Source organism: Lutra lutra, chromosome 16 (assembly GCF_902655055.1).
Source record: "Lutra lutra chromosome 16, mLutLut1.2, whole genome shotgun sequence".
NCBI lineage: Eukaryota > Metazoa > Chordata > Mammalia > Carnivora > Mustelidae > Lutra > Lutra lutra.
In genome coordinates, this window is record NC_062293.1 from 23,066,244 (window position 1) to 23,093,130 (window position 26,887).

At 58.7% G+C, this 26,887-nt stretch overlaps 2 protein-coding genes across 5 annotated transcripts; both read right to left on the bottom strand.

Moving 5' to 3' along the window:
- Positions 1-171: 171 nt before the first annotated feature.
- CISD3 (CDGSH iron sulfur domain 3) lies at positions 172-3,640 on the bottom strand. The gene is made up of 4 exons (XM_047706669.1): positions 3,075-3,640; positions 2,684-2,740; positions 2,018-2,137; positions 172-536 (listed from the first exon to the last, which is right to left on the bottom strand). The coding sequence occupies exons 1-4, from the start codon at positions 3,561-3,563 to the stop codon at positions 357-359; spliced, it is 846 nt and encodes a 281-aa protein (XP_047562625.1). The 5' UTR covers positions 3,564-3,640; the 3' UTR covers positions 172-356.
- A 119-nt stretch (positions 3,641-3,759) lies between these two features.
- Positions 3,760-26,400, bottom strand: MLLT6 (MLLT6, PHD finger containing). Of its 4 annotated transcripts, none has more exons than XM_047706657.1 (20): positions 25,882-26,400; positions 24,604-24,683; positions 24,084-24,138; positions 23,744-23,853; positions 22,697-22,800; positions 22,383-22,476; positions 19,990-20,145; positions 18,921-19,019; positions 16,333-16,555; positions 15,207-15,821; positions 14,578-14,765; positions 14,231-14,339; positions 12,970-13,036; positions 12,624-12,769; positions 11,912-12,109; positions 11,718-11,806; positions 10,250-10,599; positions 9,721-9,811; positions 8,173-8,520; positions 3,760-7,622 (listed from the first exon to the last, which is right to left on the bottom strand). In XM_047706657.1, exons 1-20 carry the CDS (start codon positions 25,988-25,990, stop codon positions 7,581-7,583), a joined length of 3,273 nt encoding a protein of 1,090 aa, XP_047562613.1. In that variant the 5' UTR covers positions 25,991-26,400; the 3' UTR covers positions 3,760-7,580. The 4 variants fall into 4 exon arrangements, with proteins under 4 accessions (XP_047562613.1, XP_047562614.1, XP_047562612.1 ...); XM_047706658.1 differs by having other exon boundaries at positions 16,417-16,555; positions 19,990-20,148; XM_047706656.1 differs by having other exon boundaries at positions 19,990-20,148; positions 25,882-26,399.
- Positions 26,401-26,887: the final 487 nt, after the last annotated feature.

Genomic DNA, 26,887 nt, shown 5'->3' on the forward strand with positions numbered 1-26,887 from the left:
CAGCCTCCACCTCATGTCTCTTGTCTCTGAGCTCGACCTGCCTCAGGACGTCCCATAAGGAATGAATGTGAACTGCCCCCTCCCTGTGGCCAGTCGGATGTCCCACCCCGGTTAGGGCCCCGAGCAGGGGCAGACCGTGTGCCCCCTACCAGTGACCACAAGAGCACTGTGCTGGGTGGGTACAGAGTTTAATGCCACTTTCACCAGTAGGTGTTGAGCCAGGGGTGGGGTCCCCAGCTGCCTGAGAGACCTCAGGTCTTGGGAGTAAGCCCTTTGCAACCAGCAGATGGGACTGGGGTCCCTGGGTGGTCCCTTCTTGGCCTCAGCACTCCCACCAGAGGCCTGGGGCTGGTCCCTCAGAGTGGGGAACCCACTTCTGCCTTCTGCACCCGCTCACTCCGGTGGGTGCCATCGCAGTACGGGGCCTTCTGGGTAGCCTTACAGGTGCAGAGGGCCACTGTGCGGGTCTCCTGGGCCTTGAACTTGAGTGGGGATAGACCAGTGCGTTGGAAGAAGTGAGAGCTGTCACAGAAGGGCTGGTGAGGAAAAGAGACGTTAGAGACCCAACCCCACCCGCTGGGGTGGGGCAGGTCTGGAAGGAAGGCCACTGGGTCTAGGGACTGGGTTCCCGAGTGAGACTGCCTGGGTCCCTAGTTGACCACTCTCATCTGAGAGTGAGAGTGTGTGAGAGTGAGAGGAATTTAGGAAATAAATTGTGGTTCTTACACACTTTGCCCACAGATAGTGTTCAGTAAGTAGGAGTCCTTACAATATTTGTCCCTGGGGACCCCAGAAGACCGGGATAGAATTTTCAAAGTGAAGTGGGACTTTTGGTATCAGCTGTGTTTACACTGATAGTTTTTGTTTTTGTTTTTTTCCTTAATGTCTCTGAGTCTCTACTGGCTCATGCAATTCATTTCCTTCCACATACTCTTAGGGTAAAAACTTCGCTGCGTGGGAGAGAACCTACATGCCTCACAATGCTTTGCGAATTGGGGTATCAATTTTGTTTGGCTCCGGGGAAACAAGTGGGCTTGTTATAGGGAGTGGATGTCGCAGGGAGGAAGGGTGAACCAGTGCTGGAGAACATTCCCCCATCTTCGATGGAAGCTGTTCCAGCAGAGACTGGGTCATGGAAACTGAGGCCTGTCTTGACTTGCTAGTTAGCGGCAGAGCTGGAGAGGAGGCCTCTTGCCTTTGAGGTCAGGGTAGGGGAGGAGGAGAGATGAGAGAAGTCGACAAATAAAACCCAGCAGCCTGCCCCAGAGGGCAAGAGGCAGGAAGGCAGAGTGCCAGCCCGTGCTAAGGCCACAGGGTGGCTGGCACTCCCCGAGCGCCGCTCCACCCCCAGGACTGTTACCAGCCAAGTCAGTGGCAAAGTAGGACTTGGGACCTGGGCTGTTGACACCACACCGCGCCGCGCAGAGGCACACAGTTCAGAGCCCAGCTCAGGAAGGAAAGGGGCCCTGGAGGCTGGGAATACGGGTCAGGTTCCTGCTGAGAGGAAGGCTCCTGGGGCAGAAGGGAGAGGGAGGCGGAAGCCCGCAGCCCAGAGAAGGAGGGTCTGCAGGAGACAGTGGCAAGGCGCACTTGGGAGCAGGAGAGCCTGCGGTCTCCCCAGTGTTGGGGTCCAAGACCTGGGAACTTCCTGCTCAGGTGCTTCCTGGAAAGAGGGAGAGAAGAGGGGAGAGAAACAATTCCGGCCTCTTTGGGCTTCGAGCAGAGGGCTCCAAGGAGGGCACACCTGAAGGGGGCGCAGAACCCCGGGACTCCAGCGGTCTGGCTGTGAGACTGAGTTTGTCTCCCTGGCCTCACCTCAGAGGGTGGATGCTGAAAACAGGGAGCTCAGGGCTGTGGATGGCGCTGGCCTGAGTGTTCATTCATCCCCAGCCTCCCTTTGTAGTCCTTCAGGTACGTGTGGGAAAAGAGGAGGGTCTTGGCCAGGAGCTCTCAGGAAAGGCCTACTGCCCAGCCAGGGGTGTCCCATGTCCCTGAGAGGTGGGTAGGGGTCTCTCACCTGCTTCTTGCTACGGCCACACACACACCATCTGTAGGTTTTCCCAGCTACCAACTCCACCTTGATGGGCGTTTTCTGGGCCACCACGGACTTGGCTGGGGTCTTGGGGAACCATCGAGTCTGCAGCAAGGAAGACAAAGGGCTTGGGGTCAGCTCGTGCCCTGGAAGCACTTTCCTGCCTATGGCCTTGTTCCCAGGTTCCTAGTGGCCCTGGCCTATGGCAGGCGTCCTCTGCAGGAGGCTGGTCTGATGCCACCCCACAAGGACATGTCCCCAGGACCCTGAGCTCTAGACAGGGAAAAGATTTCAAGCCCACACAGGCACTCCGATTTCTGGGCCCAGCGGCCTTCCTTTCACACCTGGACTCCCACCCCCGGGGGCTAGGAAGGGGAGGGCCAGGATCCTGCCACCCTAAGTGGCACCCTAAGTCACCTGCACCTGGGGCTGTGTTTATCAGGCACTACTATTCCCAGCAGAGACGCCTGGCTCCCTGCCCAGTGCCCTCTGTTCACCCCACCTCCCCTGAGCCACCAGGAAGGGGGCTACAGGCAGTGGCCTTCTGACGTTGGAGTCTGGGAAGTGGGGCTGACCCTTCTGGTTCATTCTCTGGTTTCTACCTTTGGCATCTCGGGGCCTGGCAGAGGGAAGTGGAAACGGGGTACTCACCAGCCAGGAGGAGATGTCCCGCCTCTGGTTGAGCTTCTGAAAGGTATGCAGGCATGACTAGACGGTGGTTTGGAAGCAGAGGGGACAAAAAAAAGTCAGTGGAAAGCTTTGGATTTCCAGAGGGAATCCCTCTGGAAGGGACGAGACGCCAGGGATTCGGGGCGTGTAGGAGAAACAGGAGGGTAAGAAAAAGGGGTCACAAGACAGGAAGTGGAGGTGCTGGGAGGCGCTGGCTGCACACAGCCGGCGCTCAGCGAGGGAGGGCGGCCAGGCGGCAGGCGAAGCGGGAGCTGGGGACGCTCAGCCGCGGGGGGCAGCGGGGACGGGGGCGGGGGCGGCCGGCCGGCGGGGGGCGTACTGGCGGCAGGCGCCGCGGGGTCGGGGTGCTCACCCAGGCCGCAGGCCGCAAGGGCGCCCCCACGCCGCTGCCCATGTCGGTCCCCGCAGCTGCGCCGCGCCGGCTCCGCCCCGCGCCCGGGTCGCCTCCCGCTCCCGCCCAACCAGCCGGCCCAACCCGCCGCCGCCCGGAAGACGCGGAGGGGCTCGGCGCGGGTGGAGGCGGGGGCCTGCGCGGTCCGGGTCCTCTCCCTGCCACACCCGGCCGCCGCCGCCGCCGCCGCCGCCGGAAGCCCGACCGTGACCCCCCGCTCCCCTGCAACCGGTTCGGAGGCCTTCTGGGGGAGGCGTGCGGAGGGGGCCGTCCGGCGCCCGCTCCGGTACCATGGCCTCGGCGTTCCCGGCCCGCGCCTTCTCGTGTGGGCGGGGACCTCCCGGGAGCCCGCGGCTCAGGCCGAGGTTCACGGGGAGCGATGCGGCTCCAGCTCCTCGCCCAGGGAGGTTGCTTTTTTAACGGCTTGCCGCCCAGCCCGGGCACCCGCATCACCTCCTTGCGGGTGGGCACAGGTATCTGAGTTTTCAACAGGAACTTCGGTGCCTTGGGCTTACTGGTATGTGAACTACTATTCTAAGTGCTTAAAGAAATGTAACAGACCCCCCCCATCCCCTCCCAGGCTCCCACAGTTGGCACTCCCCTCCCTTTCCCTTCAGTAAAGCCAGACAAAGCAGGGCACTTTGGATTTTTTTTTTTTTTTTTGTAAAACATTCTTTTATTAAAAGAACAAGTGCTGTTTACGAACTGCCCTTCGTACAAATAACATCCGTTATACAAAGATACAAGATCAGGGTTATGCACAATTCCAGGCTTGGACGTGAAAGGAGGGGGGCATTGCCTTTTGGGCTGAGGATATAAAGGAGGTTCTAGAAAGAATGTAAAAGGAGCCCCTGGGTTTGCAAACTCTGGCTTCCCCTCCCTGCTCCCCTAAGGAAGGGTCTGCTACATTGAGACAGGCTGGGATGGATAGGGGGGAGACTGGGGCTGGGAGTCCGGGTTTGGGTCTCCAGTCCTGCCACCTGAGTCCCAAGTTGGGCTGGAGGAAGTGAACAGAGGGCAATGAAGGCACCCCTCAGTCCCCAACTTTTCAGTAGATCAAGTCAAAGCGGTCAAGAACTAGACACACTTTGAATCCGGATTGACGTGACCAGAAGGAGCCAGGGAATTGCATCCCACTGCCTCCACATTCCCCACTGAAATGACCTTAATCCCTCTGGGCATCTCTCCCCAAGAAAAAGAAATTAAGATAAGGGAGAATTGGGAGCAAGCTGCCTACTCCTAACTTTGGCCCACCACACCCCAAGGAAGATGCTGGACGTTGGCAAGGGGAGCCTGTGCCTTTGAAAAGCTTGTCTGCATTTCCAGTTCAGGGAAAGGGAAATGTGGAGGTTTCCCTTTCTCAGAGCTGGTCCCTGGCTCTGGCTCCCCTCACTTGCCGAGGTCCTTCCCTGGAGCGCGTCCCTAAAACTCACTAAAAGAATGGGTGGGGACCTCAAGGTTAGGGCAGCGGTAGACCCAGGAGCCTGAGGGGAAAGACACACAAACAAACAGGAAAAACTTAAAAAAAAAAAAAAAAAAAAAGCAATCTTTAAAGTGTCATTGTCTATGGAGAGGATCCATCAGCTCTGAGCTAAGACAATCAGTGCTACATAGATGCCCTCCCACCCCGGGGCCCAGCCCAGCACTCACACACACAGGGACAGACAAGACAGCCACATGGAGGTGCCGCAGTGGGGGGCAAGAGAGCCCAGGACCAGGAGGCCAGGGTCCTGAGGGCTGGTCCTGGCTCTGCCCCGAGCCCCTGCCCCTCCTAGGCTTGGAGCTATCACCTGTGAAGCAAGCAACTGGCTCCAACCATCCCTAAAGATAGGTCCCTTCCAGCTCTGACACTCATGCACCAGTCGTGACCTCAAAGCTGGACGAGGGTTCTGCACACACAGCCCTCACACCTCCACGCTGAGTGTGATGACACACGAAGCTCCTCTCATGCATTTTCAGACTCCATTTCCGCCCTGCAAACCACATCCCTTCTCTCTGCTAGGCAGAGAGAGATCTACGAATCTGTGTCTCTTCCCACTCCTCATCCAAATTCATCCTGGAAAAAGGGACAAGGGCTGGGAAAGGAGGGTGAGGTCGGTAATGCCATTCCCCCTGCACTGGGATCCTGAAGATCTCTAGAACTTTCCTATTATAAAGCTCCCTCTGAAGAAGGAAATGCACAGCCTCACTCATGCCCCACCCCCCGCCCCAACTGAGGGACAGCAGCAACCCATACCCAGCCTGGGTCCCTTCTTCGAACCTCACCTGCCTGCACCCCAGCCTGGGGAAAGCTGGAAAAACATAGGCTCTTGGAGATGAGAACCCCAGGCTCTGGGGTGCTGGGAGGGAAGGAGGGGGGAGGTCTTGGTTCCAGTGCACTAAATCCTATGGATCTCTCTCTCTCTGCCACAGCAGCCTCTGAGCAGACCGGCTTCCCTCAGCATCCAAAACAGACGTTGATTTCGGCTCTTAATGGGCCAGCCTTGGGCAAGGGTGTGAGTGTGAATGAGCGACTCTTCTAAGAACCTCTGACGGTAATTTTTTTCAGTGGTTTGGGGGCAGGGAATTAGCTTAATAGATGAAGATGAGTAAGATGCTGAGTCCTACCATTTCTAATTGATATTTAGCATTAATAAAAAGTGAGTATTTCTGAGGTCATCACAACTGCCTTCCCCCCACCCCCAAGCCCTTGCAAGTGCCTAAGAAATTGCCTCGGAAAGATTCCCGCCCACCCCCTCCTTTATCAGCTCCCTAACATCTTACAAAGTCTTATCAACAGGAATATTAATATTATTTTCAGTATCAGAAAAAAACCAGTTGAGCAGCACAGGCAAAAATATATCTGCACTACGTTTCTGTCATTGCCAAAAATATACACATCTTCTTTTCTTTATTTAAAAAAAAAAAAACCAACAATAACAAAAACCCAAACAGAAACACACACAAAAAATCCACACATGCAAAGACTGACGAGACACGAGCATCAGGGAAAGCTGGCAACGCCTTCTCCTGGCTCCAACCCCAGTGCAACTGAAACAGGCTTCACCCTCGCCCCTCTCCTGGCTGCCCTGCCCGCCCTTCCGCCTTTGCCATCAAAGGCTCTGGGCAGGTGGGGGCTCTTTAAGGTGAGAGTTGTCCCCTCCACCCCGGGGAAATAGCTGGTGGGTGAAGGGACAGTTGTCAGGTCAGCTGAGGGCTCCCCTGGTTGGTGGGGGGTAGGGGTGGGGTGCGGGGAAGCAGGCTGGCTAATTCTGGGAGGGAGGTTTTCACCAAAGGAAGTGGCATTTCACCCCCCCCTTTGCCCCTTGCCCCCCAGATCCCTGGGACTCCCCCTGGGCCAGGGAAGCAGGGCCAACGATCAGTGGGAGAAGGGGAGCTCTGAGGGGGCAGTGAAACCATGTGGAGGTCTGGGGGAGGGAAGGCAGGACATTACCCTGATTCAAAGCCCCCAGCCCCCAGTTACCCTCCAATACTGGAGTACTGTTCTGGTTTTTGCTAACCATTCACAGCCCAGAAAGGGACCAAAGTTGGTGAGGTGGGGAGGGTGCAAACAAAAGCTGGGAGCCCCCCTTCTGGTGCTGCCTCATCTGAGCACTGCTCACATCCCTGCCCTCGGCTGCCCCAGGTCCAGGGGGAGTCAGACAGACAGACAGACAGACACACGCACAGACACACATGCACACGCGCACAGGCACACACGCTCTCTGAGTCAGGCAGCTCCATCTTCCCACCCTCCGCACTCCTAAATACAATAGTGCAAACAAGGGGGAGGGCACCAAGGGGGCTGGGCCATGCCCCCCTGCCCTCCCCGATCCCGTCGCGGGGCAGGGGAGGGGGGGCAGGGGGTGGCTCCCGAGAGGTGGGGAAGCATGGGCTGAGTTTGGTGCCATCCTGCCCCTTCCTCAGCTCCCTCATCTGCGGGCGTTCACAAGCTCAGCCGGTAACCCTCGCTTGGGGGGCAGGGGCAGGGGAGCGGGGAGAGACAGTCCAAGAGATCTCTTCCACCCTCTGCCCAAGCCGGGGAGAAACTGCAGGTAAAGCAGGGCCGCCCTTTCTTTTGTAAGGGATTTCCGCCCAGGGCCTGTCCCCCCACTTCTCCCCACTCAAGTGCTGATCCATTTTATGTGGGGGGTCCAACCAAACCCCCACTTATGCCATGGCCCATGTGGCTCTTGGAGGACCTCAAAACATTGCTGAGAGTGGGGGCTCCTAGGTGGGCTTGGAGCCTGTCCTCCCTGAGCCCCTCACAAAGGGGCTGGGGGGAGGGAGAGGGGGCCAGTGGTGGGGGCATCCCTCTCCGGCTCAGTCCTTGGCACCGGGAGCACCCCCACACTCCCCAGGCCTCAGCACGAGCTCTGAGCTGGGGCTCTCCAGTGTCTGGGTGCGGTGCCCGCTCCAGGCTAAGGTAGGACCCCTCAGGCCAAGATCTGCCCCCTCCATTTGGGGGTCAGGAGGGGCTGGGTGGATTTAGCCTTTTTCCTGGTTGGCTGAGGTTCCTTTGTCAGCGGTCTGGAAAGAGAGGGAGGGAGGCTGGGGCTTTAGGAGATGTCTGGTTCTAATACCCGGTTGAGGTCAGCCGCCAGGGGCAAGGCTGCTGCTGCAGGGTACAGCGAGGGAGCCCTGCTGAAGCCCCTGCCCTGGGGTCTTGGGCTGTGTGTGTGTGTGTGTGTTGGGGGTGGGCGGTGAGGGCAAGGTGCCCTGTGCAAGCTGAGAAGGTCGGCTCCCTGGGCAACGACTATATGCCCTCAGAGGAAGTGGGGGGTGGGGCTTTCCCCAAAAGGCCCACCCAGAGCATCAGCTTCTTCTAACTGGACCACTCAGAGAGGAAACAGACTTCTCTAACTGGTCTTCCCAGAGGAGCACTGTTTTCGAACTGGTCCTTTTGCTGTTAGCCCACACTGGAAGTTTATCTCTGGCAGAGCAAGCAGAGGCCCCCGGGGCCTGGGGTAGGGTGCCTGGCTGACCTCAGGGTTGGTTCCTTCCTCCTTAGGATGCTCCCCTCCCCACCCAACCTGGAAGAGAAGGCGGACCGGACAGCCGAGGTCGGGGGGCTACTCACCCCTCCTTTGGGGCCACTGCTGTCCGCCCCCGCCAGGCTGAGGAAGGGGTTGGTCTGGGCCGTGAGGACTGGAGGTCCGCCTGCTGCTGCTACTGCTGCAGCAGCCGCCGCTGCGGCCATGAGACTCGTGTTGCCCAGTGAGGGAGCCACCAGGGCCCCGGCGGGCAGCAGCGGGGGGGCGGATGCTGCGGGCAGCAGGCCAGGGGTGCCCGCGGACAGCAGCGGGGTGGAGCTTCCTGCCAGCAGACTGGCCATGGGCAGCTGGGAGCCCCCGGCCATCTGCAGCCTCTGCAGCTCCCGCTTCTGCTGGATCTGCTGGATCATCTGGTAGACAACGGTCTGGTGTTCCTGCAAGGGGGCCAGACGGCTCAGGGGCCAGTGGTCCCCACAGCCAGCATGCCCTGCTCCGCCCAGGGCCCCAGCCCATCTCACTGGAGCCCTGATGGAAGAGGCCTGGGCGACAGTCAAGGTCCTGTCTCCAATTCCCCACTCGGGGCCTCAGTCTCCCCATGTGGATAAGAAAGGGGCACCTGGTTGGCTCAGGGGGTTAAGCCTCTGCCTTTGGCTTAGGTCATGATCTCAGGGTCCTGGGATCAAGCCCCCATTAGGCTCTCTGCTCAGCAGGGAGCCTGCTTCCCCCTCTCTCTCGGCCTGCCTGACTACTTGTGATCTCTCTCTTTGTGTCAAATAAATAAATAAAATCTTAAAAAAAGCAAGCAAGCAAGCAAGCAAGCAAGCAAGCAAGCGGTTGTGGCCCTTAGTGTCAGTCAACCCTGGTCGACAGGGCACTCCTGGCCCCAATGCAGGGAGGACCTCTGCCAGCCCTGGCCCCACCCCCTGGCTGCATCAGTTCTTCCGTTGCTATGACAACCACAAATGCCCCCAGGGGTGATATGACCCCAAGTTGAGAGACAACTAGGCTGGGTCAATAGTATTCAACTCCCCCTCTTTCTGTTTTGTTTCTTTTAAGATTCATTTATTTTTGCTTTGAACGGGCAAGGCATTGTTGGTGTTCCAAACACCAACAAAATGATTTCAAGGTTTACCTTAAGAAATCTTGCTCCTACCCCTGTTCCCATCTGGCCCCTGTAGGTAACCAACTGAATTGGTTTCTAGTGTTTCTTTTTAGGGAGACGATGATGTTTTCTGTGTTTTTCAATTCCCTCCTTTCAAAAAGGTAGAACTCCTTTTCTCCAAGAGGAAATCTTCACAGAACCCAACATACAGCGCAGACCCAAAAGGGGCTGCTCTGGGTGAGAGGATGTCCACTTGCTCGGCCACAGACCCTGCAGCTCCCCTTGAAGATCCTTGGGGCTGGGATCAGAAACGCCCGGAACTGGGGATTCACCACCCTCCAGACCATCTCACTAGGCGGTGAGCATCCCTTCTGCAATGCCTGGGCCTGAGAGCAACCCTGATCGCCTCCGTGCAACACTCCCCCTCTCCAACATGTCCTGCGGGGGGTCCAGCCTGGGGTGGCCCTCCCTCCCTTCTGAGCTGGGCCCTGGCCCCCCAGGAGCTGGAGCTGCCAGGAAGGGAGGGCATTACCGGAGTCAGCTGCGGGGAGGCCAGGAGCTGCTGGAGCTGCTGGAGCTGCTGCTCTTGCTGCTGCAGGAGATGCCTCTGCTGCTCCGTGAGGCTGAGGCAGGGGGACAAGACACAGACCATGGGAAGAGGCCGGGAAACATTCCTCCCCCACCCTGGCCCCTCCCAAGTTCCCAGACTCCCTAGGTCCCAGGAGGAGAAAGAGGGCTATGCGGTTTTAGGGCAGGACTATGGAGAAACAGAGCAAGCTCAGAGACCACCCGGAAGGAGATAAGTTCGATGGAAGAACTTTCTCAGAAGGGAAATCAAGACTGGGGGTGCAAGAAAGAAACAGGATTTTGTCCCAGGAGAGCACACCCAGAGGGCACTCACATCTCACATGTATGGAGTACCTGGGGCCAAGAGGTGACTAGATTCTACACCCTGTAAGACTGGAGAACATTCTTCCTTTTGGGGGGACTGTGGATGTTGGGGGGAGCCCCTCCCAGAGCCAGCCTCCCCATCCCCTTCCCCAGGCTGAGCTCTCCCTCACCTGTTCAGACAACCCGGCAGCTGCAGTGCGGGGGCCCCGCCAGCCTGGCTCAAGCCTGCAGGGTTGGGGGCGGCAGCCCCATTCAACCCCCCCAGGAGCCCATTGAGGGGCAGGGCCCCGCTGCCCGCCAGCCCTCCCAACAGCCCCTCAGCCATAGGCATGGCCCCCAGCCCCGCAGCCCCCGGTGCCCGCCCCAGCCCGTTCTGTGGCTGGGGCGGGAGCGGGGCAGGGGCCCCAGGCAGGGCCAGGGGCAGAGTGGCAGGGCTCTGCTGGAGCAGGGGCAGCGGTGGGGGCGTGCTGTGGAAGGACAGCGACGAGCTGCTGCGGCTGGGGCAGCCTGAGTGTGGGTCCTGGGGAGGGAGGGGGAAGGGAGGGGTCAGAGGGGCAGGGGGCCAGCGTGACCTTTCTGGCCCCCGGCCCAGCACCCACCAGCATCTTCACAGAGCCTGGCCACCCCCACCTCACCCAGGCAGAGCCACCCAGGAGGGAGAAGCAAGGCCCAGGGATAAAGGCTAAGAATCCAAATGGTCTTCATAAATCACATTTACAGATCACTTCCTGGGGGCCCAGTACCCCTCGCACTCCTTGTTAATCACCAACAGGAAAGGTGGTGGTGGCCAGCTAGTGAACTAGACCCAGGCTATGCCGCTTGACCCTAACTACCTAGTCCCAAATTTGGGTAAAGCCACTGATTCTTAGAAAGGCTAAGTAACTCTGCAGGCAGGAGAACAGCAAGCAGCTGGAGGGAAAAGCTCAGGTTCAGATTCTGTGTTCACAGTTCACTGGCTTCTGGGTCTTACTTTACTCACTCATAATATGGGGGGGGGGAATAGTGGTACCTATTCCATAAGCTCATTGGAGGACTAAACAAACCGATGCTTTGAAAGTGTCAGCACAAGACACAATCTCGGAGGGCAAGTGTGCAATTAATGCTCATCAGTGCAACGATTATTGTTGCTCAAGTATAAGCCACCTTGTTTGATTTCAACAGTAACCACGACCTAACAATAGACTGCTCCCTAGTAACACCGCCAATCACAGTGGGGTTACTAGGTGCCTTTTGGTGTAATAAACCCTTCCCAAACACTTCTCAAAGTGGCCTTCCCTAACCACCTCCTAACTCCAGAAGAATCCCACCCCCATCCTGCCTCACAAATTATCCTGACCTCAAATTATTTCCACTTCCACACTTTCCCTGATTTGTAACGATTATTTTCTCGGATGGCTAGTCTAGCTTCAGGAGCAGGCCGTTTTGCTCACTGATTGCTTGGCCAGTGCCCGGCATTAAGTAGGCACCTATAATTATCATTTAATAAAAGAAGGAATGAACCGGTCAACCAATTGCTCAGCCAATCACTTCACTGCCCAGCCTCCAATCGCTGCAGGGTGGAGATGAGACAGGGAGGCCCTGGCGCTTCCCTTCCTGCCCCTCCCTTGCCCGCCCCCCCCCCCCCCCCGCGGCGCCCACCTCAGAAGACGTGGACAGAGAGTTGTCCAGGCCAAGACTGTTCTTCCCCGGGGGGCTCTTGCTGGTGCTTAAGGAATCGCTGCTGCCGGCTGCGGAGGGGATCAGGGAAGGAGGTCAAGGGCTGGAGTCGGGGCCCTGTCGTGGCACCGCCCGGCAGAGGCTCCCACTCCCTGACTGGGCGGCAGTCCCCTTACCTTGGGGAGGCAGGCCATAGGGCCCAGGGACTGGGCCGTTGGCGGCAGGCAGGGCGGCAGGCAGGGCGGGGAAGGGCACAGAAAGCTGCACGTTGAGAATCTGCAGCCTCTCCTTCTTGGCCGTCAGGCTCAGGATCTGTTCCTGAAGCCGCTGGTTTTCCTTCTGCAGCGCGTGCAGGGCCTTCAGCATCTCCACGACTGCGGAGATAGGGCGAGAGCGCCTGAGCCCCGCATGCCTGGAGAGGCGGGGCGAGGGCAGTGGGCGGGGCGAGAGAACCGGAGGCGGGGCCTGGAGGGCGGGGCCTGGCGGAGGAAATCAGACTCTGACCTAAAAGAGAAGGCGCCTGCTAGCCAGAGACTCAGGTGAGCTGGGAGAGGCGGGACCCCGGGGAGCCAGAGGTGTGAGGACTAGGGGCGGGGTCTGAGGCTGTGGGGTCGAGGCTCTGACTGGAAGCGCAAAGGCGGGAGGAAGTTGGAGCTCAATAATGTAAGGGCCAGGAAGCCGCGGAGGCCGAAGGCGGGGTGCACAAGTGGAGGGTCCAGCAGCCCGGCCTAGCAGAGGTTAGAGGTAAGGCTTGCGGTAGCCAAGAGTTGAGGCTGGGGCGAGGCCAAGGGACGGAACCTTAAAGAAGTTTGGGGACCTCGGAGAGAAAGGTGACCGAGTCTGGGGGTCCTGGGGCACGTCTCCCAGCCCGGCCCCACCCCTCCTCACTGTTGACACCGGCCTCGCCGTCGCCCTGCTTCTCCAACAGCTGCTCCATATTAGTCGTTCCGGGGGCCGCTGGGTCTAACTGGCCACCTCCACAGGGTGCAGAGGCTGTCTGGTCAAAGAGTGCGGGGAGGCTGCTGATGGGGGACCTGGGGTCGGGAGAAAAAATCGGGCTCAGGCTTACCTCCCGTCCCTACTCCTGTGTCCCTCCTCCCCCCCCTTAGGGGTTCCAGTCGTCCCCTCTTGGACCCCACCCTCTCCTGGCGCCCGACTCTCCGTCCCCTCCTCCCCTAGCGTCCCTCCAGCCCCGCTCCCTGCCCCTCCCCCAAGCCGCCGCCCCCTCCCTCACATGGAAGACAGACTCTCCTGGGGGGAGGTCCCCCGACACCGGAAGCTGCAGTCCTCCAGGTCTGGCTCTTGGAAGGAGAAGGGGAGCAGGGATCAGCGGGGAAGGGGTGCCGTCGGCCTCACGGTCCCCGCCTGGGAAGTGGGTGCAGGATCTGGGACCTCATCGCAGATCCCTTTCCCTCAGGAACTCCCCCAACCCCAGACTGGCAGTTCTAGCTTGGAAGGCGCTGGGAGCCCGGGCATGGAAACCTGGCCCCTTGGGAGGCACAGCCATGGGATCTGGTCTATTTCCCTCTCTCTAGGCCGAAGGGCGGCCGCTGCCTGGCTTCTCTCAGAACCACCTCCCAGTCTCTTTCCTGGCCGATTCAGGGTTATAGGGATTCAGGGTCTAGACAGTCCTCGGTTGAACATGGATCTGATACTTGCCATGTGACCTTGGGCTGGAAACTAAATCTCACTAAAATGACTGTTAGGAGGATTACAAACAAGGTAATAAATGTGGAGTGTCGGCGGTCCTGCAACATGCCCTTATTGACTGCAGCTTTTGTAATCAGTCCTATGCAACTTCTCATACTCATAAACTCACGAGTTAGACTGCAAAACCTTGTTGAGTCACAGAATTCCAATTTGGGTTTTGGAAAAGATAGTCACCCTGAGCTGTCAGGTCGTTAACTCTGGAGTCGGATTCCGCCCCTTTAAGAAGGTTTACCTGAACTGGCGGCCGGGGCGTTAGGCCCGCCCCCTAACCGGCCAGGTGGTGTCTCTGCACCAATCAGCTCTCTGGGGCTGGGTTGGCTCTCTAGGGAGGGGGAGGGGCGCCTGTGATCCTCCCCCTTAACTCCGAAATACCCGAAATACCCGGAGCGCAGGTGTCCTAGCTGGTGCACCGAAAGGCCCCATTCTGAGGACTAAGAGGCCTGCCGGGAACTATGCAAGTGACCAGAGAACTGGGCTTGGGGTGAGGACCAGAATTTGAGCCGTGGTTCTCAACTGCTTTGAGCAGATCATTAAGCCTTTTTCTTCTGTGAGATGGAGCCGTAGTAATTCTGCCGGTCCTGTCCTCTCCACGATTTTTTTTTTTTTTTTTAAACGTGAAAGTGTACCCTGGCTTGTTATGCGTGGATTTTTTTTCCCCCAGGGCGGGAAATGGCCAGAGGGAGGGGGCAGCCAGAAAACCCTCCCATCTTTCTGGGGTGACATGCAGGTGATGGGTGCCCCTCAGGTCTTTGGGAAGAAAGGGGAATGGGGTCAGAGACACGTACCTGTGTGGCTGCTCTCGGCCTGGGTGAGGAGGGGGTTAACGGCACCCATGGGGGTTCCAAAGATGTGGGCAGAAGGGAGGCTAAAGGTAGAGCCAGCCAGAGAAAACACCTGAGGGAAAGGAGGGATAGTCCAGCCTGGTGGTTATTCTGGGGTCTAGGGCACAACCATGTATACATAGAGGGGGAGAGGGGGATCAGGTGTGCTGGGGAGGACAGGGCCAGAGAGAGGGTGATATTCTGGTGGCCACCAAGCCCAATCTCTCAGTCTCTCCCATGGATAGCTGGCATCCCCGGCAGTCTGTCCCCCACCTGCCCAGGGATGGAGGAGCCCAGGGGTAAGGCCTCACCTGAGTGGTGGAGATAGAAGCAGAGGAGGAGGGGAGGGTGCTGGTGAATGGGGAACGGCTGAGGCGGGGCAGGGCCGAGGTCCCTGGGGGCCCCAGCAGGCTGGAGGAGAGGGGGGTGCTGCAGACAGCACGCAGCATTCCACTACTGCCACCATGGGAGATGGGGTCCTTATTACTGGTGTAGATGCCTACAGGCACAAGAAGGACACAGAGGGATGCTTACAGTTACCATTCCCCCCAGGACCCTCCCTCAGTCAGGTGGCTGGGGCAGCCCCTCCCCAGAGAGAATGCTCCCCTGGATCAGTCTAACCCTCTTAGCTGCAAAGATGTCACCTCTTGCCTGTGTGTGACATCTGTTTGACATGCCTGCTTATTAGACTGCCCTGCCCAGGCCAGGAGGATTCCAGGCTTTTCTAATAAGTGAGTCCTATTGGCAGTCTACTCCAATCTCTCCCACTACAACCCCGCAGAAGATGGGTACCATGGAGTGTCTTAGAGGCGACTGGTTCTTCCATCCTTTATCTCTGTCCTTTGGAGCAGTTTCTATCACATTTCCCTCGGATTGCATGCTTATGCCTCTGTTCCCTCACTAGACTGGCTGGGGCCTGAGACGCCCAAGGGTCACTAACCTGCCCCTAGCAGGGGGGACTCCAGGCTCAGGCTGGGAAGGCTTCCTGAAGGCCCAAACGTGCGGGAGGCCAGACCCCCCAGGCCAGAGCTGACCAGGGAACCTCCAGAGAAGGGTGAGGCAGCAGTGGCTGTAAAGCCAGCCAGCTGGGCATTGGGCAGGCAGGGGGCAGCTGGGCCCCCAGTCCCCTCCTTGTTCCGGCTGCCCTTGGGACGACCTGGTCCATGTCGGCTCCTCTTGCTAGCCTTGTGCTTCTTCTCCTTCAGGCCTGTCTCAGGGGTTTCCTCAGCAGGCACAGGGGCGGCACTCAGTGTGGGCATCCGCTTGTGGGTGCCTGCTGAGGCCCCGGACCCGGAGACGTGAGGAGACTTGTAGTCTCCGGGGGATGGGGCCCGGGCCCGGCCTGAGCTGGAGGTGGTGGTGGAGAAGCGCATGATGGGCCCAAAGCCAGAGAAGACCACCTTCTGCTCAAAGAGATCAGCCTTGGGGGGCTCGGGGGCTGAGGGAGAGGGGGGTGCTGAAGGGGTAGGGGCTGCAGGCTTGGAGTACTTGTCCTCCTCTGGCTGCTCCAGCTTGGGGAACGTCGAGAAGTCGGGGGAGCTCTGCAGGGACGAGACTGCACAGAGGGGAAAATGGAATTACAGCTGGGCCCCAGATCTGCACCCTCCCCACCCCCCCACCTCCCCACCCTCGCAACTGCACTAGCTGGAGAGAGCTCTGGTGGGGGGCTGGGGAAGACTGGGTTCCTGTCCCAGCTCTGCCACTGTCTCTATGTCTTGGGATGAGCATCTCCCCCGCCCACACACACAGCTTTCCCATGTGTGATAAAGGGGAAAGAGAACTCCTGCCCAGCTGACCTCACCGGACTGTAGAGATTACAGGAGCTATCATTAGTGTTGGTACTTTAACAATGGCCCCTCAAGGCCCAAGTGCAGGGGATGGCAAATACTGTCAAGGCAGTGGAGGGGTGGGGCCTGAGAGGGAGGGGCTGGAGAGGCTTCGCTTGGTGGGGAGCCCCCATCTTTAACCAATTTAAGAAGCAAATGAGATGCAAAGCAGTGTGCAGAGGCCCTGGCTGGGCCAAAGGCTGTCCCGCCCCCAGCTTCCTCCAGGATGCCCACACTCACCTGCAGGCTGGAAGGGCCCCCCAGAGGAGGAGGAAGAGGAGGAGGAGGAGGAGGAGGAGGAGGCCGAGGTGAAACTGCTCACACCTTTCCCACTGCTCAGTTTCTTCCCCTTGTGACTCAGGCTATGGCTGGAAGACTTTTTCCCCTTCGAGTCCCTGCTGCTCTCAGAGGTCTCCTGAGTGCTGGCCTCATGGTGGGAGGACGAGGAAGCTGAGGAGGGGACCTGAGGGAAGGAGGAGAGGGGAAGGCTCAAGGCCAGCTGTCTGGGCTCACTCTGACCTGGCCGTGTGGCAGATGCAAACGGGGCTGTCTACTACGGGAGAGTCCAAGTTTGCTTAGGGAAGGACCTGTGGGTGGGGACCCCAGATCAGGGAGGTGGGTGTGAGGAGAGGGGAGTCTGTCTGTCCTTCACCTGAGGCAGAGGGGAGTGAAAACAGTCCCTGAGCTCGTACACTGTGCCCATCTGTTCAGTCATCCACTGAAGAAACGCTCAGTGGGCCCCAGGAGCCCAGACGTGCTGACCATGACATGCGCAAGGGAGAGGCACCACTGCCCAGGCCCCATCCTTGAGCCCCCCAGTCACCACTCCTTCACCTGAAACCCCTTCCCCTGGCCACTCTGGGCTCTTCAGCAGTGCCAAGCCTCTGTCAGGACAGTCTCTCCTTACTCTTCCTGGGAAACTTCTCGTCCTTCCAAATCCAGCTTGGAAGTCTGTGAGGCCTTAATCCACGAGGCCACCTAAATCCCTGGGGTGGACCTGGTTGCTCTGTCCTCTTACATCCAGAGCACCATGTCCTCACAGAGGCCATGTCCACAGTTGCCACACCACCCTGAAATATCAGTCCCCACATCTGAGGCCTCCAGCGAGCCCCAGAGGGCAGCATGGGCTCTGGGGTCAGGCAGAGCAGGCGGGCGGCCTGGGGGGCTCTACCATCCACGGCTGTGCTATGCTGTGCGGCCTCTCAGCCTTGCTGAGCTTCAGGGTTCTTAGAGGACCAACGAGGCCTCTTTGGAATGGCACGAGGAGCACAACAGGGCCAGATACAGAGTGGAGGGTCAACCAAGTCAGGTGCTGGCAGCCGCTGTGAATATACTGCCAAGACCGTGGCCTGTGCGAAAGTATGGGCCTTCAGGCCAGATTGCCTGTGTTCAAATCTCCACTCCCCCGCCTACCTACGAGCTGTGTACTTCTAAGGTAGGTTACTTAACCTCTCTGTGCCTGGGCTTCTGCGTTTACTAGACTGGGTTAATATAATACCTACTTCACTGGATTATTTTAAGGATGAAATGAGCTAATCCCCACAGACCCCTTCCATCTTCCTGTTCAAGAAGGGACCCTGGCATGTGGTGAGGGAGAGAGTGAGGGCTTTGTGGTACCACCAAGGACAGCACTCTTCCTCCCGGAGGAGGCCATGTACTCTGTAACCGGACAAATGCTAGAGGAAGGTTGGATCAGGGGATGAGAATCACCCTGCGCTGCCCTTCCCTGGGCAAAGTCCTGGTCTCTGTCTTCCTCTTTGTTCTTTTCAACAGCTGGAGTTCTGAAGGGAGCCAGATGTGGTTCTGAGAGCAAGGGAGGAAAGGGCCAAGGGGGAGGGGTAGCTGAAAGGCAGGGGTGGGTGGAGGGGGATGGATAGAAGTCTCCTACATGTCCAAGGGGACACTTGGCCGCTAGGAACTCCCATATCTCCGGCCCTATTTCCACCTGCCTGCAGGCCCCAGGGAAAGGTCAGAGGGCATGAATGACAAGCTTTTCCAGGTGAGCCCTGGGAAGCAGGCCGGGAGAGGGTTACTGGGATGGTTGCCACAACATCACCCCGGAAACCCGATACCCGAGCCTCCTGAGAAGATGATGCCCAGAGCTCTGCCTGCCTCTGAAGGCAGTGGAGGTGAGTGGGGTGGTAAAGGCAACAGGAAGAAGCAGTTTTTCCAGGCCCCCATGCTCCTTCTGCAAGGGGGTGGGGAGGCGGGCTGGCAGGAGGGGAAGGCAGGGGCCCACTCTGGCTTGGATTAGCAGCTCCCTGGCCTCGGGGAGGGCCTGCCGGTTGCTCCTCCAGATGTTGCCCATTTCTGGAGACAGGCCTGACAGAGCAGGCCTGGGAAGGGTGGGATGAGTGGGGGTTTCGGGGTGCTGTTTGTGGGCCTGCCCCATGCCACCATGGCATTTGCTTGGGAGACAGGCTCTTGGCAGTGTCCTTATGTGGGGGGCAGAGGTGGGAGCTAAAGGGTCCTCTCTGCCTATCTCCGGGGCAATGGGCCCCAGAACTTGGGAGAACCAGCCTGAGTGCTATACCCGCGGACAAGAGCCTGGTGCCGGGGCTCTCTGTCTGGACAGAGGCAGATGGAAACATCTGGCAGCCAGCAGGCAGGGCAGCAGCACCTCCCTACCCTGACCCTCCTGGTTGGTCAGTGATTGGTGGGGCTGAGGAGCACAGGGTAGAAGCAGGGAGTGGAGGGCAGGGTAGGGAACACAGGCACAGTGACCTGAAGCTGCTGGGGGGTACCCAGAGTTCCTGGCTCACTCTGACCCCTCAGGACTTGCCTCCCTCCCCTGCCTTAACCTCCCCCCCAGGTGTGGGCAGCAGTACCTTATCAGCAGTGGGGACCACAGGCGGGGCGAGGATGCTGGGGGGTGACTCAGGCCGCTTCTTGTGCTTCTGTTTAAGGCGTTCTTTGTCCTTTCGACTCTGGGGAGGGAGAAGTGACCAGGTCTGGATTGTGAGGGACAGTCTGGGTGAGGCTACACATGCTGCAAGCATGCAGGGGGTAGGCCCCTCTCAGGGAGGGGCTTTGTGGGCATTCCCCCCCAACCCCCGTGAAGAGACTGGGGGACTTAGGCTGGACAAGAATGGTTTGGGCAGGTCGCTCTGGGAGCCAACAGCCCCTCCCCCTCCTCCACATGGCTCACTAAAAATAGCCTGTCCCATTAGTACTCCAGGGACACAGAGTACCACATGCAGGAGCCCACACCTGCAAGGGTGTCCACCTGGGACGCGGAGCTGTGTGTGGAGCTGGGCTGAGAACCAGGTACACAGGGGTGTACAGCATGAGGGACGGAGACAATTAGGTTGCTGCGTGGCTAGACGGTGGGGGTGTCTCCAAATGTGCAGGGCTATGTGTCGAGGGCTTGGGAGATGTTGTCATGTCATGTCATGAGGAAGACTCAGAGGAACCTATCTCCGAGAGCTCCAGGAAGCCAGACCCTCATCTTACCCTCCCTGATCCTCATGTGTCACTTCCTCAGTCCCCTGCTGGCCCTTAGTGGTCTCAGAGGAAGGACGGGGGCAGGACCCAAGGCCTCAGGGGCACCTTGTGGTGGTTTCTTGAGTTGTGTTGGGGTGTCTGGGTGGCTCAGTCAGTTGAGCGTCTGCCTTTGGCTCAGGTCATGATCCCAGGATCCTGGGATGGAGCCCTGCATCCCCAGCTCCCTGCTCAGTGGGGGGCCTGCTTCTCCCTCTCCCTGCTGCTTGTGTTCTCTCTCAAATAAGTAAAATGTTAAGGAAGGAAGGAAGGAAGAAAGAAAAAGAGAAAGAAAGAAAGAAATGAAGGAAAGGAAGGAAGGAAGGAAGGAAGGAAGGAAGGAAGGAAAAGAAAAAAAGAGAAAGAGTTCTGTGTGTGTGGGTGTGGGCAGGAGAAGGAAAGGGAGAAGGCACTTACCTTCTTCTGGCCCCTTTCATGGTGGGAAGGGTGCTTCTCCTGCTGAGTGGATGGAGAGGCTGACCGGCTTCTCCGGCCAGCAATAAAGCCACTGCCACCGCCCCCTGTACCCCCTCCTCCTGTTCCTCCGCCTCCCCCGCTGGTATGCCGGGATGTCTTCTGGGGAAAGAAGAGAGAAGAACTGCCAAACCATCCTTTTGCTAGGTTCAGAAAGGATTCCTGAAAGTCAAATGATCCTGGGGGGCCAGGCCCTCCCACCCTGCTTGTCACTAAAAGGACCTTGTGTCTTCAGTGATGCTCTGCCCGGCAGAAGGCATTCTCTAGTCTTAAATCCTGGAGCCTCCTGGGTTGGCTTATCCAATGCACAGATTCAGCAACTGAGGCCCAGAAAAGCTAGAGGCATCTTGGCCCTAGCAAGGAACCACTGAAGGTAGGACAAGGGCCTCCTGGCCCATCTCAGGCAGCCTGAGCCACAGCCCAGTTCTGCCCTTCACTGGGGTAGAGGCTACATGGGAGACCTCCGAGGAGTCCCTGCTCCCCTGTACTCCGCCCCATGCTCCCCTCCAGATACTTCGTTCCAGCTATTCTCTCTTGATCCTCTGGCCCTCCCCCTCCATCAAACCCACAGCGGGTCCTTCTGTCCCAAAGGACCTGATGTCCTTAAGTGGAGGGAAGTAAACATGCATGGCAGCAAAACCACAAATGATCCTTGTTCCGCCTCTCCTCCCAGCCAGGGCCTTCCCCCTCCTTCCCTTCACTGCTGAGGACTGCTCCCTGCCTGATAGCTTTACCTGTCCCAGACTTGCAGGTATCCCCTCTGAGGTCACCCACTGCCTCCCAGTTGCCACATCCAAGGACTAATTTCAAGCCCCATCCAAGCCAGTTGCTCCCCAGTGGTGGGTACTGCTCCTACCTTGCCAAGCACAAGACTCTCCCCTTCATGGTCCCCCTCACACCTTGCCCCACCAAATCCTGGTGGGCACTTGAGGATTCCAGCCCAGCCTTCTCTCCTTAGGGCTGCCACCACCACCCTGCCTGGGGGGCTGACAGCCGCCAAACCTGAACATCCCCACGTGGCCCCTCCCGTTAGCCCCACAGAGCTCCCTACCTTGTCCTAAATTGTCATCAAACCCTGAAATCAAGGTGACCATATAATTTATGATCCAAACAAGGACACGTTTGAAAACAAAAGGGGGAACTATTAATAATTACACCAGGGTGACAGGTATGAACTGGAACTATCCAGGGCAGAACAGGACATAGGGCACTGCTACAGAAGCCCACTGTACCCGCCCTGTTCATAGCAGGCCGAGGTGCCCAAGCACTGAGAGCCCGGATGCTCCATCCCACCCTTAAATCCTCCTTCTCAGCCACCCCCACACGCAGGCCTGTCTACCTAGAAACGTTCAAGAGTCCAGCCTTATCCCTCCAGCAACCCCCCGCCCCCTCGCAGCTGTTTCCCAGCCGCCAGCCTCGGCCCTTCGGATCTAGCCTTGCAGTGCCTGCCAGGGTAATCTTCCTAAAAAACAAATCTGATCATGTTACCCTCTTGCTTACGAGCCTGTGGCCCGGGGGGTGAGGTCCAAGCCGCACCCCCAGTCAGGTGAAGCCTCCCTCTCCAGGGTAGTCCCAGAGTTTCCATAGCAGGTGGGTCTCCCCACAACCATGGAGTAGAACCCCTCCTCCAGCCTCTCCTGAGACCCCAGAAGCCTAGGCCAGAAGCCGGCCCTGCTTTGGCCCTGCCTGAGTATTCTGGTCATCTCCTGCCTCATTCTCCCCCAGCACCCGGTTCTGTTCCCAAGTTCTTATTCACCTCAGGACTTGGCCCATGCCAGTCCCTCTACCTAGGACTTCTTTCTTTCTGTCTTTGCTTGGCATGTCCCCAAGGAGCTTTCAGATCAAACTGTGTGTTCTGAATCCCGCCACCAGCTGTGGGATAAGTTATACGACCTCAGGGGGTCTTCGTTTACTAATCTGTAACATGGAAAATACAGTACACCCAGTTCTTAGGGTTGCGGGGAGGACACCATAAACCGACACACGTAAAGAGCTTCTTACAGAGGCCAGAGCACAGTCATCCCCACAAATGTTGGCTCTTAAGGCTTCCACTTCTACTCCACTTAAATGCCACCTCTTCCTTGAAGGCTCCCAGACTCTGACAGGCAGGGTCTGAGCTCTGTCTTCTGGAATGGACCGCCTGACTCAGCCCTCATTCACCTCCCATGGGCTCTACTTCAACCCATTCCTTATCCAGTGGCAAAGCTCCTCACGGCAGGGCCTGGGCTCCGTCCACCTCTGTCCTCCCAGCACCCGGCTCCAGCCTGGCCCAGAGCCTGTGCCCTCTCAAAAGCAGGACTGACTGACCCCCTCACGGCCTGGTGGACAAGACTCACCATTTTGCTGAAGTGGTATTTGCAATAGCCACAGTACTTGACGTTGTCCACCTCCAGCACTTCCTCCTCACACAGCAGGCCTGCCATTTGGGCGCTAAGCGAAAGAGTCAGCCTGAGAAGCGTGTGGCCGCAGACCAGAGCGGGCCACCTTCTTCCCACCCTCCCGGACTGTGGCTAGCGGGAGGCCAAGACCGTCCAAGGGAATCGCTGCCATCACCACCAACGAGACAGCTGTCCATGGCAGAACTCCGAGGGCCAGCTGGCGGGGGATCCCAGGGAACCCTGAAGGGGGCGGGGACAGGCAGGGGTCTCACCAGGTGACATGGAAAGCTTGCCGACATCCGTGGCGGTTACAGGTCATGCAGGCTCCTGAGGCCGCCTTGCTCTCCCGGCCCTGCTCCTCACAGATGTAGCATGTCTGCAGGACACGGTACAGTCGTCCCCTCCTCCCTCCTACCCGAGGGATCCCTTGGCCTTCTCAGCTCTGTCCTCTCCCCAGGATCCTAGGCCAGTGCTATCCAATCAAAGCTTCTGTGGTGATGGAAATTTTCCATACCGTGCTGTCCAGTACAGTAGCCATAAACCACACGGGTTACTGAACACCTGAAATGTGGCTCTTGTGACCAAGGAACTAAACTTTAAATCGTGTTTCATTGTAATTAATGCTGGTAGCTACAAGGTAGGATAGTAGTCTTTGGAAGGTGAGCCCTATAATGCTGAGGACTCTGTCTACCTTACTCGCAGTCAGCTTCCCCCACCGCTGGGCCTTTGCTCATGCTGTTCCTTCTCCCTGGATCCAGAAGCCCCCCACCAAGGCTGGCTTCAGCCTACATGTCTCTTTACTTGACCACTTTATCTAACGTCAGGCCCCCAGGAGGTAGTCTGTATTTTTGTACCTTGTTTCTTTTCTTCACAGCACTGACCACAAACTGCATTTATTTTATTTGCCTGTTTACTGGCATTTACAGTCTTCCCACACAAAACTATGCATTCCACGGGGCAGGGAACACATCTGTTTTGATAAGTGACTCCATGTGCCTGGTACCTCAGCCCAGGCCTGGCACACAGTAGGCATTCCATACAACATGTTCAGTGAATGAGTAGGTGACAAGCTTGCTCAGGTCCACGACCTGGCATTACTACTGCCATGGGGCCCGGTCGTCCACACAAGTTCCAGAGCACAGGCGTGTGTCTGGCAGTGGAAAGCGCTGACCCACCTCTTGAGTCCCCCTTTGGCTGGACAGACTCCAATTACACTGGATGGAGAGAGAGCTGGAGGGACCCCAGGACCACTGGCTGGGGGGTGGGGTGGGGCGGGGGTTGGGGCAGGGGCTGGTACAGGCCAGGCTGGGCCCACTGACCTTGTTGAAGCGGTCATGAGGCACGTACTGCAGCACGATGGGCTCCATGGTGAGCACGTTGGCGAACTGCACCTCCGGGATGTAGAGGGCACACACCACGTGGGCCCAGCCTGGGGCAGTGGGGGGCCGGCCTGAGACCCTGGCACCTCACCGCCCCACACAGCACACAGTCCCCCCGCAACAGCCTTCCTATCAGATTCTAGTGCCAGCAAGGGAAGGAAAACCCAACCTCCAGCCCCACCCCGGCCACCCCAAAATAGTCCACTCCTCCTTCCCAGTTCCCACTCAGGGGCTCTGCTGACCTCGACCGATGAGCTCTTGGGCTCAGGGCCCCCCTCACCTCCATTATCAGTCCTCTTCAATGCCCCGTCTTTGTGTGGGCACAGCTCACACCTCTGCCAATGCAAGGGGGCACAGGGATTTTGGGGGGGCTTTCCAAGAGGGGATGGGGGGATCTGCTGAGCTGGGCCCCTCCTGAACACATTCACAGGGCCCCAGGATGAAGTGAGCAGTTATGGGGGATGTGTGGGGCATGGAAGGAACTGGGTTGGCCATGAGTGATAACTGTCAGAGATGAGTGATGGGGACACGAGGTTCATTATAGTATTCCCTCTACTTCTGTACATTTTGAAAACTTTCCATAATAAAAAGTTCAAACAACAAACAAAATAAAAGGCCCAGTGCTGGGGGTTGGGGAGGAGTAAAGGATAAGCTGAGGGAGAGATGGGTTGGTGAGAGATGTGCAGGAAACAGGAAGTCCTGTGTGACAGTCCCACCCTAGCCTCCGCCTCTCTGAGTCCCCGAGTTCAACTGGGAGGAGATGCTCAGGTGTACAGGACCAGGGAGGGAGTCAGACTCACCACCCTGGCTGCTCGCTCCTGAGATTCACATTTCCGGCAGAACCAGGGTCCCGTTGGCACCTGGACGATGCCATAGCAAGCTGGGGGTGGAAGAATCATCAAGGAAATCTGTCAGCAGCGGCTCCTCTCAGAGCAAGCGGGGGAGGGGGTGACTCTAAAGGAGAGGGGGGCTGTTCCCGTCTGGAGTTGCTCACTAGACAGCAGGATCACAAGGAATGCCTAACAGCACATGGCCAGCCTTCGACCACACAACCAAGCAGTCCAAACCAGAATAAGAAGTCTGAGTACTTGACCTTAAACTTCTAGAAGACCCCCACCCCCACCCTATGCTCTTTCTGGACCTGTTCCCCAAAGCCTGCCTGGAAACTGTCCTCATCATCAGGGATAGAGGAAACCAGAGGGACAACATTTACTATAGTCAAACACGTTTTGTTGTTATGGGGGGGGCATTTCTTAAAGGGCCAGTCAGGGAAGAGGTGGGGAAGTAGGGGGTCCAGGGACCTCATCTCAAGCCTCTGACTATAATAGGTACAGGTCAAAAGTCAAGGCCGGAGGGCAGGTGCAGTGCAGGTAACCAAGAGGAGAACGGTGGGAAGCCTGGACAGCCATAGCATTAAGGGTTGTCCCAGGAAGGGGTTAGGGGGAAGCTGGCTGAGCCAGACAGGCGGGAGATGCCAGCCTGCGCCCTCGGCAAGACTCCTCAAGGAGTTAACTCCGAACCATGTGCTGTTGGGGGAAACTCCAAACCTCCCTCTTCTCGATTCCCGGCCCCCTGCACAACCTCTCTCCTATCCGCAGCTCTTCCCGGAGGATTTTAGGAGTCCCCTCTCCCCTGGGACCCTTCTCCTCCCTTCCCAATTCCGCTCCTCCCAGTATCCGGAAGCGGGAGGGGGGGATGACCCCCCCTTGACCTCTCCCTCCCGGAGCTGGGACCAAAATAACCGAGCGGGAGGGGACACCTCGCAGGTAAACATTCCCCCAGCAGCCCCGACACCGGCCGTGTGGGGCGCGGAGAGTGCACTCACTGCCCCCTAGTCTGTCCCCAAACTCCCTCAACTTGGGGTGGGGGGCGCGGGACTGGAACAATAGGCAAGAAAACAATGCCTGACCCGGTCCTCCAGGACCGGGCGGGGGGATCCCCCCCGACGCCTCCCTTCCCTTCAGGTGGGGTGGGGGAGGGGCGCCCGAGCCCCGGGAGGTCTCCGGAGGGCGCGGCCCGGGGCTCCCCGCGCGCGCCGCCCCCGGGGTCCCGCCGCCCCCCGCGGGCCACCCCCGTACCTTGGTGGACAGCCACGCTGCACGCGTGCCCATCACAGTAGACCAGCGGGTTCTCGGCCCAGCCCCTCTCGTCCGAACATACGCAGCAGCCTCCTACCATCTCCTTCATACTCCCATGAGCTCCCTCCGGGGCTGGGGCGGGGGGCCGGCCGGCGGGGGTCGGGGGTCAGGGGGGGAGGGAGGGAGCGGGGGGCCGCGCGCCTCCTCGCTCCCTCCTCCTCCTCCTCCGCCGCCGCCGCTTCTTTTCTTTGCCTCCTCCTTCCTCCTCCTCGGCGTCCTCCTCCTCCTCCTCCTCGCTCGCTCTGTCTGGCCGCCCCCCCCGCCGTGCTCTCGCCCTCATGCCCCGACGGGCCCCCCCCCCCGCCAACAATGAGACCCGTGCGCCGGGCTTGCCCCCTCCGCGCCGCGCGCCCAGCTACCAGGGCCGCCCGGCCGCCTCACAGCCCGGGCCCGGCGGGGGAGGCGCCGAGTGGCACATCGCGGGCGCCCGCCCGCCCCGCGCCCGCCCCGCGCCGCCCGCTCACGCGCCGCCCCCCCGGCCCCCCTGCCCGGCCGCGGCAGCCATGGCCGCGCGCCTCCGCTCGCTCCCGGCCCGCCCGCCGCCCGCCGCCGGGTAAAGTCTTAGGTTCAGGGAACAAAGCCTGGCTTGGTAGGGAGCTTTTCGCTCTCTCGCTCCGCGCGTATTTTCCCTCTTTCTTTTTCTTTCCGTGGCCCTCGGTTGTTACTCCTGAGCTCTCCTTCCGCTTGCCCTTCCGTCTCGGTCCCGGTTCTCCAATTCTCCATCCCCTCTGCCCAGGTCTTCTCTACTCTTCAACTCCGAGGAAACTCAAAGAGGTGGAGATCAGAGGAAGGGGAGCTGAACGATCGAGAACTACGTGGGCCGCTCGCCCTTCCGTGTCTGGGGGGTGCTGTTTGGGTGGTCGCTCGTGGGCTCTGTCTTCAGAGGCCCCTCTGGACGGTAGACACTCTCACATGCAGACATTTGTTCATTACGCAAATATTTATT